This window comes from Paralichthys olivaceus, chromosome 3 (genome assembly GCF_024713975.1).
Source record: "Paralichthys olivaceus isolate ysfri-2021 chromosome 3, ASM2471397v2, whole genome shotgun sequence".
NCBI lineage: Eukaryota > Metazoa > Chordata > Actinopteri > Pleuronectiformes > Paralichthyidae > Paralichthys > Paralichthys olivaceus.
In genome coordinates, this window is record NC_091095.1 from 21,199,482 (window position 1) to 21,214,913 (window position 15,432).

The 15,432-nt window shown below is 38.2% G+C and overlaps 1 protein-coding gene across 2 annotated transcripts in view; it reads right to left on the reverse strand.

The window, feature by feature from the left end:
• Positions 1-15,432, reverse strand: part of LOC109625736 (gamma-aminobutyric acid receptor subunit gamma-3) — a 46,043-nt gene that overhangs the window by 5,498 nt on the left and 25,113 nt on the right. The window contains exons 5-8 of one of the 2 annotated variants that reach the window (XM_020081156.2): positions 11,043-11,125; positions 6,160-6,297; positions 4,045-4,197; positions 485-684 (exon numbers count right to left, since the gene is read on the reverse strand). In XM_020081156.2, the coding sequence (XP_019936715.1) occupies positions 485-684; positions 4,045-4,197; positions 6,160-6,297; positions 11,043-11,125 (574 nt within the window). Of the gene's footprint in view, positions 1-484; positions 3,787-4,044; positions 4,198-6,159; positions 6,298-11,042; positions 11,126-15,432 lie in introns of those variants that run through there. The other variant, XM_069522480.1, reaches the window with a different exon arrangement.

The following is a 15,432-nucleotide window of genomic DNA, read 5'->3' on the forward strand; positions in this document are numbered from 1 at the left end:
AGAATCTACCTTTGTTCATCTGTAGCTGTGTGGATCATGGCTGACTGATGCACTTCACCTCCTTGTTCAGTGCTGCACAATATGACACCCGCAGACTACAAAGTAGAGCAGTGACCTCACAGACTGGTGGTCTCTCTGGTAACTGGTTATTATTATCAACAAAGACGTCACATCCTCGTTAGGGGCTGAATGTAGGAACATTTATATGTATATATTTTGTTTATATAGGCTACACTATTTAATATTGATTGTAAATGCATAAATACACAGCTATTTTCTTAGTCACTGTAACTCCCCGATATAAAATAAACCACTGCATGAAGACACTTGAGAAATCCTGTCATAGTTTTCTTAATTATAAGATAAATCCTACATCAGACAAACACTCCAGATTACCAGTGGAGGGGGTTTGACTGAATGATTATATATTTAAAGTACAGTGAAAACACGTTTCAATAGATGTGTTTGAAAAAGATCAACCTACTGGTCGTTTCGGCTCCATGCAGCTGAGTTTTCTGGCACTGTTTGAGTAGTAGTTCAATGTTGCATACTCCATCAGTGCAGCGAAGACAAACAGGAAGCAGACAGTGACGAACAGGTCCATGGCAGTGACATAAGACACTCTGGGTAATGACGTCCTGGCCACAGTACTGAGAGTAGTCATAGTCAGCACCGTGGTGATACCTGAGGGTCAGAGGAGAGGACGGACCCATGTTAGGACAGCTCAGATGATGGAAATCCACAAGCTTTAGGCTGGTTCATGGTCATATTTACACACATTCTTCTCCCTCTAACCAAAACTGGTCTTGATAAATGATTTTATTCACTTTCTTTGATTTAACATTTGTTTCTTGACATAAAATCCAAGCGAGACCAACAATGCAGGACAAACAGTGTAAACAAACAAGCAACACACTAAATAAAATCTTGACTGAACTTTAAAAATGAAAACGTTCAGCAGTGACAAGCTGGATGAGGATAACAGAAAGTAAGTGGATCCAGGTCGATTGAAGCTTTTACAGATCTGTCCTGTTTTTGCCTTGAGATCATCATCATTACAACTCTGGAATGAGATGCACACTTTATTTTTTTTAGAGAGAACATAGACCACATAAAAACCATGAATATCAAGAGCGATAAAGCCCAAATATTGTCAATAAAAAGTAATTGTGAATAAAGGTTTTCAGACGACTTATTGCCATGTCACTCATTTGCTACACTCTTACAGAGCTTAACAACTAATCATTTTAATAATTACAATTTTAATGCCTGCAAAATGAATCAACAGCTATACTGCGTTATAAGTTAGTCAACTTGTTTTATTTTGAAATGCAGTAACACTTCCTGTCCCTTCAGTTCCTGATCACTACATCGACTCCACCTATACCTGCTTAGTTCCTGCCCCTGCGTTTCCGCCCAGGGAGCCCCATATACGGTGTGCTTTGTGTAGCTGCCAGTTCCAGGTTGTGTTTGTTACCTCATGGTTGAAGGCCCTACACTTACACCAGTTCGCCTTGTGTGATCTCATGCTTAGATGGAGAATACTGCAAACATGAGATCATTACAGATTGTAACCATGTTAGAATTTAGCTAAAAGAGCTGCTGCCTCTGCTTCCCAATGCTTTTACTAAGTAAAGCAAACAATTGCCTATTTCATCCAGCAGACATGGACATGGTAACCATTACAATTTATGTTTATGGTCAACATCCACTCTCCTTTTAGCTCTTTTTTTTTTTTTAACCATCTTGTGCTGATGGTGTCTATTGGAGCCAGATTCTGGGCAGTATTGTGGAACTGGAACCGTGGTGTCGAGGTCCCATCATTAAACATGCTTGACCAGTTGCAGGTAAGTCTCAGGTGTTAATCGTGACATTTCACCCCATTTTTATAGCATCAAATGAATAATTACAACCAAATTAGAAACATGAATACTTCAGCATATAACAGTGATATAAGAACTAACTAAAATGACTGAAACTTGACTTTTAATTTTGGCTTATGTCCCACCTGCTAACATGGAGGGGTTGATGAACTTCATTGCATCATTCCACCATGGGGCGATCGAGATGTTTGGCTTCACTTTTGGAGATGTTGATGTTTATCACTATGGACAACCTCTTTCACAAAATACTGTATTTACTGTAAGTTAGTACTCTGATCCTTGGAGGAAATATGGGGATAGGGTTCTACAAAAAACTTTAATGGCAAAACTGTAGATTTGTGTAGCTTTAGGATTCTCTGGGTTACTGCATGGAGTCCACCTCTCTTTTATTATAAAGAGAACCATATTTTATCTTTACTGGGCAAATTAGCTTTCAAGTTAGAAGGACTTTCATTCTGATGAACAGCAGACGTTTCTGAATTCACTCAGATTGACAGGCATTTCTGAATGATTTCATTTTCTCCTCTCCCTGTCCTCCATATCATGGGGGAAAAAACCACCGTTGACTGTTTCACTGAGGTTCCCATGGTAACAAGCTGGCCCCATCTATTTCAGGCAGACATCTCACACTTTTCCTTTAGCCTCTGCTTGCCACAGTGATTACCCCTACCTGCCTTCTGCTGACGCACAGATTCTACAGTTTTTAATCTGACCGATAGAATAAGCATCAGATTCAGAGAGAAGCAAACGTCTTGGTCACATGAATCTTCACTGACAGGCAGCCTAATGTGGATGTAACTGTTAGGTGTGCCAAACATATGGATGAGACGGCAGCTGGTTCGATGGCACAATGTATGTGACGGCTTAACCTACAAGCTGGTTTACTGAGTGATAACTTGCTACAGTGCTTAGTTATGGAGTCATGTTTGTGCCACATTAGTGAGCGCGCAGTGGGACTCTCGCAAGCACATACTTTATATTTTGAACAGAAAATATGAATCGGAGCAAACAGTAAATCGTCCTGTGCGCGCTCCCTTTGATTGGCACAGCGTAGTTATAAATGTACCACAAAACCAGCCAGTAACAGTCTGGGAGGAAGCAATGCTGATTGGCTGTGTTAAATCCAATCAAGCTGCTTCCACAAGGGATTTTGATGACTGAGCATGTAGGCAGAGGTGAGTGCGCACAAGAACAAAAGGTTGTTCATTCAGATAAATATTTTCAGTTCAGAATATGAAGGATGTGCTTGTGAGAGTCCAACTGTACTCTTAGAAAAGTCCAACTGCACGCTCACTAATGTCACAGAAAAATATCATCATACTTAGTACTGTTAAATATGTATTATTATCACACCTGAAGTGAAAGATTTGCTGCCTGGCAATGACTCACTCCAGTTCTTTACATGTTAGTGGCTTTATCTTTTCTCCGACATTGTCTCAGTCTGCCCTTTACAATTAAGATCCATTCACTGTCTTCATTCTTTCTCCAATCAATTGATTGTGATGCTTTAAAGCTTTAAAGAAGAGATGACAGATTAATGGCACCTACCTTTATCCCTCTTCATGAGTGGTGAATGTATAGTTGAGAGCACAGTGTGCTGTGTGTTTCACTGTGAGTAGTGGCTGATGGTTTCCTCACATTCACTCACCTTTGCAAAAGTTTTGCAATTAAGAGCTGAGTGAAAATAATGCTTTCAAATTATTTCAAAGCAAAAAGACATAATTTCTTACATTTTTAAGCCTTAAACTTTCAAATTGGTGTACTTCAAGTGGCATTTTTTAACTGAAGGGCTTGGCAGACACACCTACACTGAAACATGAATATTGGATAAAATATAAACAGAGAAAAAGGAAGAAAAAAAAAAGACTGAAATCAGTTACCTTCACCTGAATGTTCCACAGGACTGCAACAACAACAAACAGAGTGTGTACACAGGAGGGGAAAAGCACAACGAAACAGAAGAAGAAGCAGATGGAGTGATGCAAGTTTAGTGGCAAACAAATATCCACATAGTAAAGATAATGACACATAAAAACAGAGCACATTCAAAGCAAACATGGTTAAAATGGAAGTTAAAAATGTGGACTCAAAAGCCGAGCTTCAGACACACACTTTGTCCTGGTATGGATGGAGCTACTGAACCGCAGTGAGTCCACAGTACCTAAAGCCGTTCTGGCTGGTGTGGCGTCTTTTTTGATCCAGAAGGAAACCCAGGAGAGGACCACGGTGAGGATGCAGGGGATGTAAGTCTGGATGGTGAAGTAGCCCATTCTCCTTCTCAGGTCAAAGTACACCGTCATCACCACATAGTCCCCTGTGGCCATGACAACAGCAGAGCTCCATGTCAGAGTTTACAGACACACACATGCCTGCTAACATATACTAAAAATCTACTCTATACTTAAAGTGTCTTCTTATAAAATGTAAAGTATTTATTATTCATCATAGTCATTATATTATTTTTGTTTTACTCTATAATGACTATAATCATTAACATGCAGTGCTGTGTGTATTATAACAAATGTCCCTCTCTTCAGCTGATTTCAGATAATGTTATTTGTAAGAAAAATAATTGGTTTTCATCTGATATGAAACAGTGCTCATTATTTAACAGACAAAATACTGTAAATTAACCAGAGTTGGCCATATTAGCCAATTTCCATATGTTGCCTCAAACCAGTTTTTACAAGGCAACCTGAAAAACAGTAACAATTACCTGTCTTGTGTAATTAGAAGTTTTTCTATGGACAATTAATGCACATTTTACATTGCAATCAAACTAACTATAGTATCATATAATAATAATAACAGCCTATGATTAAACACAATAAAAACAAGCAAATAATCAGTTTAAATTAAATTATAAATCTGTATAATGCAACACTCTGATACAACACAAATACAGATGTCAACTTTATATCAAGAGAGAAAGTGAAATGATTTCAGATAATCACAAGTTTGTTTTGAGCCATGTCTTAAGTTTATATTTAAAGGTTAAATAATCTCAAGTCAACAGGTAAACGATTCCAATGATTGTGCTTTTCTCCTTGAACAAAGACACAAAGTTTGTGAGTCTATCTGGAATTTCCTAAAATTTTTGTGGCTTACTTATATCTATGGATCTAAGAATGTTTAATTCTAAACATATTTGATATGAATTAGACAGTCAGCTTTATATAAGAGAACCTTTTTACATACCGTTACATAACAGTTATGTTTCTGATGTGCATAAAATTAAAAATCTACATTGTTCATCACTGAGTACTTTAAAAGCCTATTCCCTAAGATGGTCACAAAATTTAACCCAATTTTTCATAGAATCTCTGGTTATTTTATTTCAGCAGTGAATATAATTACATTTTGTAGTTACCTCTATAGTATATCCTGTACTTTCCATTGTTGCTGAAACATGGGTTAGCTGTGGAGTAGTTGTCATGCTACCACTCAGAATCAACCACGTCTGAAAACGACAGCTGAAAATATGAGAACTTCTTATTCATATCATAAAGGTAATTTCTTGAAGTGAGCATGATGAATTAGTCTTGATAAGGACAACTATGGGCGGCTGTGACTCAAGAGGTAGAGTGGGTCATCCAATATCGCAAGGTTGGTGGATCGATTCCTAGCTCCTCCAGTTCCCATGTTGTGTCCTTGGGCAATACTCTGAACCCTAATTGTCCTTAAAGACTGTGCTGGGAGTGTGAGAATGGGTGTGACTGTGATCTGTGACGTAAAGCACTTTGTGATGAAGACGAGAAAGGTGCTCTATGAATTAGTCCTTTTATCAGTGTATTTTACCCATGTTGTAGTAAACAGGTTAATCATGCATGGAGATGGTGCTCTGTCTGGAAGCAGGTAGACTGTTCTGCAGCTCTGCCTGTCTATGCCTTTCATGAATTCGAGCAAACTTTCTCCCGAGTTTGCTTTTCACAAATGAACGATGCAGCAAGAGATTCTCCTATCTTCTTCATATGTGGCCACTTTTTCATCCTGAGATATTTGTATTGTTTTTGTTTTTTAATTTTTGCGCCTGTTGCATATTAGAAACGTCATCATCATCATCATCAACACACCCACTTGTTCGTGGTGAATCGTCCGGGGTTCTCTGTTCATTTGGATATTATCCGGAGTATTTATTAGGAGGCTGGCACTGAGATATTATTTGGAGTTCTGTGCACGTCTGAAAGCAACTTATGTGTGAAAGTCTCTGGAAGCCACAGCTTATTATCATCATATTTGCATATATTAAACCTGGAAAAGTAACAGTGCCTCTTACCTGCTGTTGTCTTTATTATGTCTGTCGTGTTTCTCAGGCCCATAAAATCAAACTGGTAGAGACGCCAGGACTTTTGATCAGACGCCTCCACAGAGTTCTTCCTCCACTTGTAAATCATCTCATCTCGTGGGTATCCGTCTGCAATTACACAGAGCATGTGTATGTGACCCTAGGTGCTACATGGCACATCCTCATGATGGATACTCTGTGCAGACAGACCTAGGGCCACCCAGAGCAACATTTGTCTTGTGCTGGAGGCTGGTTAATGAAAATACAGTCTGGAATGAAGACAGAGGCAAAAGGAATGTAAATTAAATGAAAGCTTTGGTTCAATAATGCACTGAATCCATCTTGATGTTGTGCCTGACCTTCACATGATGTGCACCATGCCTACGAGTGCTTTTACAATCGATCATGTGAGGTTAATGATTCCTTCTCTGTTTTGGTGTCGCACTCGCCGAAACCCTTCCCGTCTTAAACAGACATATAATCGTTTAAAGAAGAAAAGCTAACTACATTATGATCTTGCCTGATGGCAATTTGATGTTATCGGCTTTCAATTAGGAAAAAACATTTTCTGTAATAGAGGATGTTGCCCAAAACACTAATTGTTTTCAAACCTGCTTTATGAATCAATTCCATTAACATTTACCCCAACTTGTATTTGCTATTAATTATGTCGTCACAGATTCACTACTGAATTCAAAATTTGCAGAAAATAATAGTTTATTGTCAAATAGGTTTTGAATGGACCATAGACCACCTGGCTGAGAATGGAGAAGGCTGATCTGGTGAAGAATCGTACTGAGTAAACATAGACCATGACACATAGAAGACGTTTATAGCAGCCAATGTCCTACAGGGATCGATATGGACGAGATGAATAGAACAATCAGAACAGAAAATGATTTTTCACCATTTGGTTGCAGAAAATTGAACAGTAGAGAAGTAAGAAATAAGAATTTCTCTAGCCAAAGGGTTTTCTTTTTCCTGCACTTGTCTGCTGGTAGTTTTTTCCTCTTTTCAACTACTAGAAATTCAAGGTCTATTAAGTTTGCAGGTCCTTGTCAGCTCTCTCCAAAGGTTTTCAATGGGTCCACCCTCACCTCAAACCCAGTTTTCTTAATAATTTTTGTAATTCTCTGATTCCATCATTTCTTTGATTCACTTAAAACCCTCTTCTTCTTTGTTCGGCTAACTGGGAGGTGGTAACCAACGTGAAGGTGAATTACCGCCATCTACTGCTGTACTTCTCTTTCCCCCAAGGGGGACATATACATATTAAAGAAAGCCAGTAGCTAAACAAAGGGATGCACTATACTCCATGTGTATCAATGAAAGCTGCGTTGTATCCTCACTGGTCTTATTATAGGAGCCCTACTTGGTTTAGAGTTATAATTTGTTAGTGTATGGCGTATGGAACCAGCTGAAACACCACTCCAGATTTCTCCCGGTCAACTTGAAGCTCTTTTTATGTCCTATGTATTTTTTACAATCCACACCAGCCTTCAGATGTCTCGCATTGTGTTTCTTCTTAGAAATATCTTGACAACATAAACTATTGACAGGGTTTTCAAGGTCTTTGGCGACTGCCTTATTATCTTTTTTGATGATAACATTTCTAGTGCTCTCAGGCAGCTCTCTCGTCTTTTCATTGTGAGAGAAACTGAAAAAATGGATGATGGTTTTATGCTGTAAAACCATCATCCATTAGTAAACTCAAACTAATCTGAAAATTAAGCTCAGCTGATTGTGATTTGTTTTTTTAAGGCACTAATTTAATTTCATCCAGAGTAACAATGTCTGGGAGAGATTTGATGTCTTTCTTTCAGTTATATCAGATAATATTTTTTTCAGTAGTGTAACCGGAGGAAACCAGTTTTCCTCTTTATACAACATATTTTTTCACATATGAAGTTGTAATGTGAAAAACCTTTATAGAATTTGATATATAAAACTGGAAGTTTTACTGCCTGAGTCTTTTTAGTACAATCTTTCTTATTTGTGTTTCCCAGGGTAGTGTTTCAGTGCTAAGCCACAATTGAGGATAGTAACATAACGAGGGATGTTAGTAAAGTATTTGGAAGATATTCACATGAGTCAAACCAGTTCAACTGTTTATAAGAACATCTGACTGTTGTTTTTTTGACTTCAATCAGTCTCCCTTGAAATATTTCTGTGTATTCTCTGAAATAGACAAATAAAATGTGTTTTCTGCATTGGTCAAGTCTGCTGTACCACAGCTACAGTAACAGCAATAAAATCATCCGCACGTATGGTCAGTTTTGTATCTAAAAAGAAAAATAAGCCAGTGTCTCAGTGTAGTGATTTGTGCAGAAATATCCAGTATAAAAGGGATTATCACCATCGTGCAAGAGAAAGATTAATTTACAACTGAAGGAAACTGGATCGCTCTCAGTAATATCATGGAAATTACAAGGTCTTATTGTCCAAAAACATTTAACGCTATGAGTCAGCAGCCTTGTATTACTGAGCGTTACCATGATCCACATTACAATGTACTGATGGAGATGTGACTGTAACAGGGAGGAGCACTAGGGCAAATACAAAAACAGACGGTATCATGACAGTAAGTAGTGAGTTTTGCATACATATCTTCATGAATTCAGAAACATTTAATATTTTCCCAAAATCAAATATAATGCAAAAATGTGGCTGTGATCAAAATAACCAAGTGCAATGAAATAGTTTGTAAACTACTGTTTAGCTTCAGTAGAAGGGAGCCACTCACATTTTCTGACACTTCTTATTAATGAAGAGTAATATTAAGAGGCGGATTGATAAATCGGTTGGCTGATATGCACCTATGTGATACATTTTTCTTATTTCTAAACATTTTGTGAACGATGCAGAAAAGCTGTACAATTATGTTGAGAATTTTTTTTTAAGTTCAATTTTTTTAATTGAAGTTTTATATATTTGGTTGTACTTGTGTTTTTTTTTCTTTTTGTAGTCATTTATTATTAATTTTATGATAGAAAAATATCTTGGGAATAATTGGCAAATTATTTTGTTTCGATGTGTATCATAATCATGTTTTGGTTTCCATATTATCTGCACAAATCCATATTGGACATGTTCTATTAATATTACATACTTAACCTTCCTGGTAAAATCTGGGAAATTGGCCGAGGAGTTAACCCAGAGTTTGCCTTTCACACATGCACAACACAGAGGAAGGGTCTCTGCACAGACGTGTTCACAACAGCAACAAATCCTCCACATTATTCAAGCGAGAGGTGGAGCAGCCGTGTACAACTGACAGAGGCAGGAAGTGATGCATTAACTCCGCTGCAGAGATCACATGATTTCTTTAGTGCACCTCGACACCATTGTCAGCTCTTATCACCACAACACATCATCTTCGGTGGCTTCTACGTGTGTGACACTGCTTTTTCAACTTGAAACATTTGGTTTCTTTTTTTTTCATTTTTGCTTCTGTCAGGTGTTAGACGCATCACCACCAACTTCTCCTGGATTTTTACGGACTTTATACCTGGAGGTCAGGAAGATAAAGTCTGAGGAAACTGCGGAGCATCTCTCTCTGACATTTGCGTTCACACTTGCACCTCTTCCAGAAAAAATATGGAGGAACTGCAGTGTCCATTGCATGTCTGAAAGCAGCTTTTGTAAACAACCTGATAACTGTGCTCCCTTTATGTTCGTTTATTCATGCTGCATATATGCATTGCACTCAGTTGATTAGTCCAATCCCCCAGGGACATGAGGGCTTTTAAGATGAGCAGATCTGCCTTAATCAGAAAACAGATGTCGTCATGGAAACCGATATGTCTGGTGAGTTCCAGGTAGGGAGATGGGTTTTTAATGGATCGCAGCAGGACGGCTCCACGGACATGGCAATGCAACGAGCAGGTTGTAATGTCCCCTCAGATGAAACCAACCAGTAATCTTGATACCAAATATCAGGCCACTAAAGATCCACTGCAGACAACATGTCACTCATGCAGCATGCTTCATTCAGTGCTAGATACAGGACAGTTTAAGATAACTAGATGAACAACATTCACTCTGTAGAGCTGTTATGAAGTGAGCTAGAGCCAGAGGACAGTCCACAGTACTTGAGCTCAAGTTATGTTTGACCTATTATATGTTGGTATAGAATATATAGCAGGTTTGCCTGTAATTTTTCTGCAGTATTCTTCAGTTTATTGTACTTGTGTGGACGCAGGAGCTGAATCAGATCAAATTTTGCTGTAGCTAACTGCAAACCAGCCTCATTATGAGCGGCTGCTGATACAACATGCTGCTGGCTGTAAATGAACATGTTTTGGTGCAGGTCTTGGCACATGAGCAGTAGCCGTGGTGTATGGATCTAATGACAAGGCAGCAGAACAGCACAGTGTTTTTTTCCCAGACGAGCCGATGCATCTTCACTGCTGAGGCTTCCTGAGACACTTTGGAGTTGAGTTTTAATGGGGAGGTCGATTCAAAATTAAAGCCCTGGTTCCTGACGATAATAAACCGTGCATTATTAATAGTTACATAATTTATTCAGGGAATACAAGAAAACAAAGGAATGCCACATAAAACAAATTTTCTAATAGGAAATTATAGAAATAGATGGTGTTTCTAACTTGAAATGGACCACAGTCATGAATGGATTATGAGAAAATGGGCCCCTGAACACAGGCATGTAAAAGGCTCCTGATCCCTCCCCCTCAGACATGTCCTGTGGAGGATCTCCGGAGATTGGCTCCGGATTTTCACACATGCAGAACACAACGGGAGGTTCTCTGCTCAGACGTATTTTTTCCTTTTTTATATCTGCTGCATGTTGGAAATGTCATGAACCAAACTGAAAGCAGCTATGGAGATCAATGTGGTGTGGAACGTGTACTCACAGCTGGAGAAGATGAGAGGGCAGGAGTGCTCGTCCATGGGAAAGTTGTGCAGCTGAAGCTGGCATTCTGCGTTTATTGTCAGCCTGCAAAGAAAAGAGTGAATGTTTACTGTTTTGTTACTGTAGTAAATCACATATGTAAAAGTAAATTTTATTTTATTTACTGTCAAAGTATCTTATCACATCATTCTTAATATTATATAACTTAATTAACATGTGAATAAATGCATTAGTGCATAATCATTGTCCCTCAGCCTCTGGAGTAGTAACATCAAGTTCAATTGTAGTCAACAAATGTTACAAATACCTTAAATTGTAAAAGAAAAAGAAAACCGCCAGTCCTCAATGGCAGCTGTGGCTCAGGAGCTGGAGTGGGTCGTCCACTAACCAGAAGGTTAGTGGTTTGATCTAAGACCTGGTCACCCCCATTCAGGGATTTTAAAGCGCTGTATAAGTACAGACCATTTTTATTATAATCTATTAAAAACAGATCAGATTCTAGTGTGGAGTTATGTACAGAGCTGAAACAATTATTTCATGAATGTATTGTTCACTCTAAAGGTTGTGAGTCCATGTTTTGTTTGGATTTTGTAGATGTGCACATTCATCAGCAGGTAATAAAGTAAATATCGTAAATGCATCATTGTATTCTTGTGAACATGCTGTGCTCTCAATGTAAGTCTCTATTAAATGAGAGCTATTATCTATAACCTGAAATAACCTGAATTGGAAACATAAAGATGAATCCTGATGACTTTTATCAGCCTCCTCCAGAAACCTAGGCCCTGCAGTGTGGACAGAACTTTGACAGCTTTCATTGTCCAATAATTCACAGAACTCATAAAACACACATTTCTAGACGTGATGAGTGGCTGTGTTCACTCTCTGGAAGTATTGAGAAACATTGGTGTGAAGACGGACACAGTTTGACATTGTAGTGACCCACTGTTCTGGTGCCATTTGTACCTTCATGATAATGTCCTAACGAACTTACACACACACTTCTTAGGAAACAGCCAATTGCAATTATAACATGTAGGTTCTGTGTAAATCTGTCTGTGGTGTAGCTACAGGCCAGCCGGCCCTTAAGAGGAAACAAACCTGCGGATATAATTTTGAAGCCAGTATGTGGTTGGTGCTCAATTATAAACTGGTTGAAGCGAACAAATAGTGATTATCAGCTCAGAGTGAAAAGAGGCCACATGGAATGCGCTGACCTCTTTAACATGATGAAATATTTTCACACATTAGCCCGAATTAACAGCCTGAAGATAAGAAGGTTGTTTGAGTGCACCAGGAATATGTGTTCTGCTGAAAACACACTACAAACCATCTGACTGAGAAACAAGTGAAGTCTGCTTTCTGGAAGATAAAGTTTGGGCTGCACATGATTCTGTATTAGTAGTATGAACGGGGATTCGAGGAGGCATTGTTCTTCTGTCTTTGTCAATGTCTGTGCAAAAGACAGAGCCGGAATTGCGAGACCCACATGTCACACCTCGGTTTCTGGTCTTGTTTGGTTGAATGTAAACCAACAAAGGTGGTTCACCGAAGGGTCTTCAAAACAGCAATTAGTGGGATCTCTCTTTAGAAGGGGATTTTGTCCAGTACATTACATTTACAGAGATAAAATCCACATCAACAACTTGTACTAAGAAAATGTGTATAATATTCAGGAGTTGACATACAAGACCAAAGCAGAGAAAGCCCATAAAAAGCCCTATGTGAAAATTTAATTATAGTGTGGAATTGGGACAATACCATGTGTATGGGAGAGGCATGGATATCATAAAATGTCATCTCTGTTTACTCCAGCCAAGCCACTGCACAATTAATACTAAATGACATTTCACTGTCTTTCTCTCATGCCATCAACGGATATTAGTGCTCAAAGAGTGCACGCTCATGAATAGTCAACATCAATATGACTGCATGAGGAAGGATGTAGCTGGGCTTCGTTTGTGACTCCACTAGCTCTCTGTGAATTGTTACATTTCCCTGGGCTCAACACAATGCATCACAGATAGTGTAATCTTCCACATGTACAATATATTCTAACAAAATGCAAGTAATTGACTAACAGTATCAATTAAGAATCTGGAATTACCTAGTTTCTTTTCATAACTTGTTTTTCATGGAATAAGAGATTATAGTTGCAAAGGTTAAATATTGAACAATCCCCCCTCCCTCTCCTGAACTGGATGAGAGGAAAACAGGGAAAGTTTAAAAAAACAAAGCAAAAAACCCAAATAAAATGAAATATCTCTTTCATGATTTGTCCCTGGTGGTGGACAACCAGCTGGTAAAAATTAGTGGACTCTTAGTCTCTTGGTTTGTGGGAAGATAGCCAGGGATGGAGTCAAATTTCCAGCCTGAATTATAGTTTCTACCTGCCCCTGTTGTGTATATCCAATCTTCGGCAAATACTGTATGTTGGAAAAGACTAAAGCATCTTTCTGGGATTTAGAGATATATATAGAGGAATATTCTTGGGTGAAAAGCCAAGGAAAACAAAGAAAGGGGATGGGTCAATGAATGTTTTAGGTATATTAAAAAATTAACTTCCTGAAAGTGCATTATTACATTGGCCAAGATATCTCACACAAGCACATTGAAGGAAAACCCAAATGCTGAAGCCCCTACACAACCACAAACAGAAACACAACCACAATGGAAGAAAGTGGCAATGTATATACTGACAACGCAACAAGCAAAATAACTTACTGCAGTCATGTTAGTCATCATTGGTGAAAACCTGGACAAGCAAGCCGCTGCTAATAATGAATTTGTCTACACAATATGTACGGGTCTATACAGGTGAAGCACCCAAAAAGGGAGAAAACAACTTAATGGCTTTGGGGTGAACCAAGCACCTCAGCAATAACACCTCAAATAGACGGGTCACATTTCAAGTGGCAGCTGGATTGTCTGGGTTTTCAGAAAATTACATCTCACTGTCAACTATTCACTTCCGTTGTGGATGTGTTAGTGTTGTGTGGCTTTTGTATTTGTGTTGTCAGTTTTGCAGTTGTGTTGTGGCTTTTGCATTCATGTTTTCTGTTGATGTGACGTGTCGGTCACTGTACATAATGTTTAAACTCAGTGTAGATCAGACTACCGCTGCTGTCTTACCAATAGGTTCTCAGATGGTGTGCAGTTTATTTGATAAGGCCACAAAGGTGTTAATAAACCTCTTTGTTATGTTTTAGTATATAATCCAGTAAATAATCTAGAGTTTTAGGAGTAATTTTTGGTGTAGGTTAATTTTAGGGACAACTGACAGAGGAAGGAAATGTTTTCTTGACAGACTTCTGAATGCTGGAATACCTTTTGTGCCACATCCCACAGTCATTCTTGAATTAACATTAAAATGTTACGACATACAAAAAGATGCTTATTAGTGAAAGAGCACTTTATATTAATGTAGAGTGCTACAATTACAAAGAGTGCTTTAGGGCACAAGGATGGCTGCCTTCGTAAATTGGTGTTGAAACTTCAGCTGCACTACACTTGCTAATAACAGGGGTTAATTGCTTAGTGGCGTTTCTTTTTGGGGGAATGTGCAACACAAATTATTTTCCATGAAGATCTCAATGAAAGAAGCTGCTCAAGTTTGTGACAATGTTAACAATTTGGTTTATTAATAAACATTATTGGTTCCAGACAGCTTGTGTAAACTGTCACACTGCACAGAAAATATAGGGATTTGTGTATGTAATTACAGGAACAATGTTAAGAAATGCTAATGATGATTTCAGATAATAGGCTAAGTAATAACCCGTAAATTTGACTGTATATATAAATAGACAATCCTTCCTCTAACTACATGTTAATTGAGCCATTTTCAGGTTTAAATAATCCAATTTAAAAAGGTAATTATTTCCATTCTCAGTATTCTCTCATTCTATAATAGCCCATAGCTCTACAACTATGTCTAAGCAACTAATTTGGATAATGTCGACTATCTTGTCTGGTGAATAAATATTGCGTGTGCCCCAAAATGGTGCCTACCGGCATTCCAATATAAAAAGGGTCATATGAAAGGGTGTTGATGGAGAAGTCAGGTGGGAGACATCTAGTAATTAAATGGTATTTGATTAGGTTGTCAGCCAGTTTCAGCTATTGTATGATTATATATGTTAATTATTCATCTGTGAAAAGCCCTTCACAGGCACATTAATAACTTTTGTGTGTTCAATCCTTTTGTGTTTGAATATGAACACGTTCCATTATTGATTAATCAAAAAAATCTGGTTTATCAATTTAATGTTTTTTTGATAAAAGAAATTAAGATCATTTTAAAACTGCATGTTTCCCATGGAGATCTGGATTGTTTAAACGAGAAAACATTTGGCATTTTGTCGTGAAAAATTACAGAAACATTTAAGATG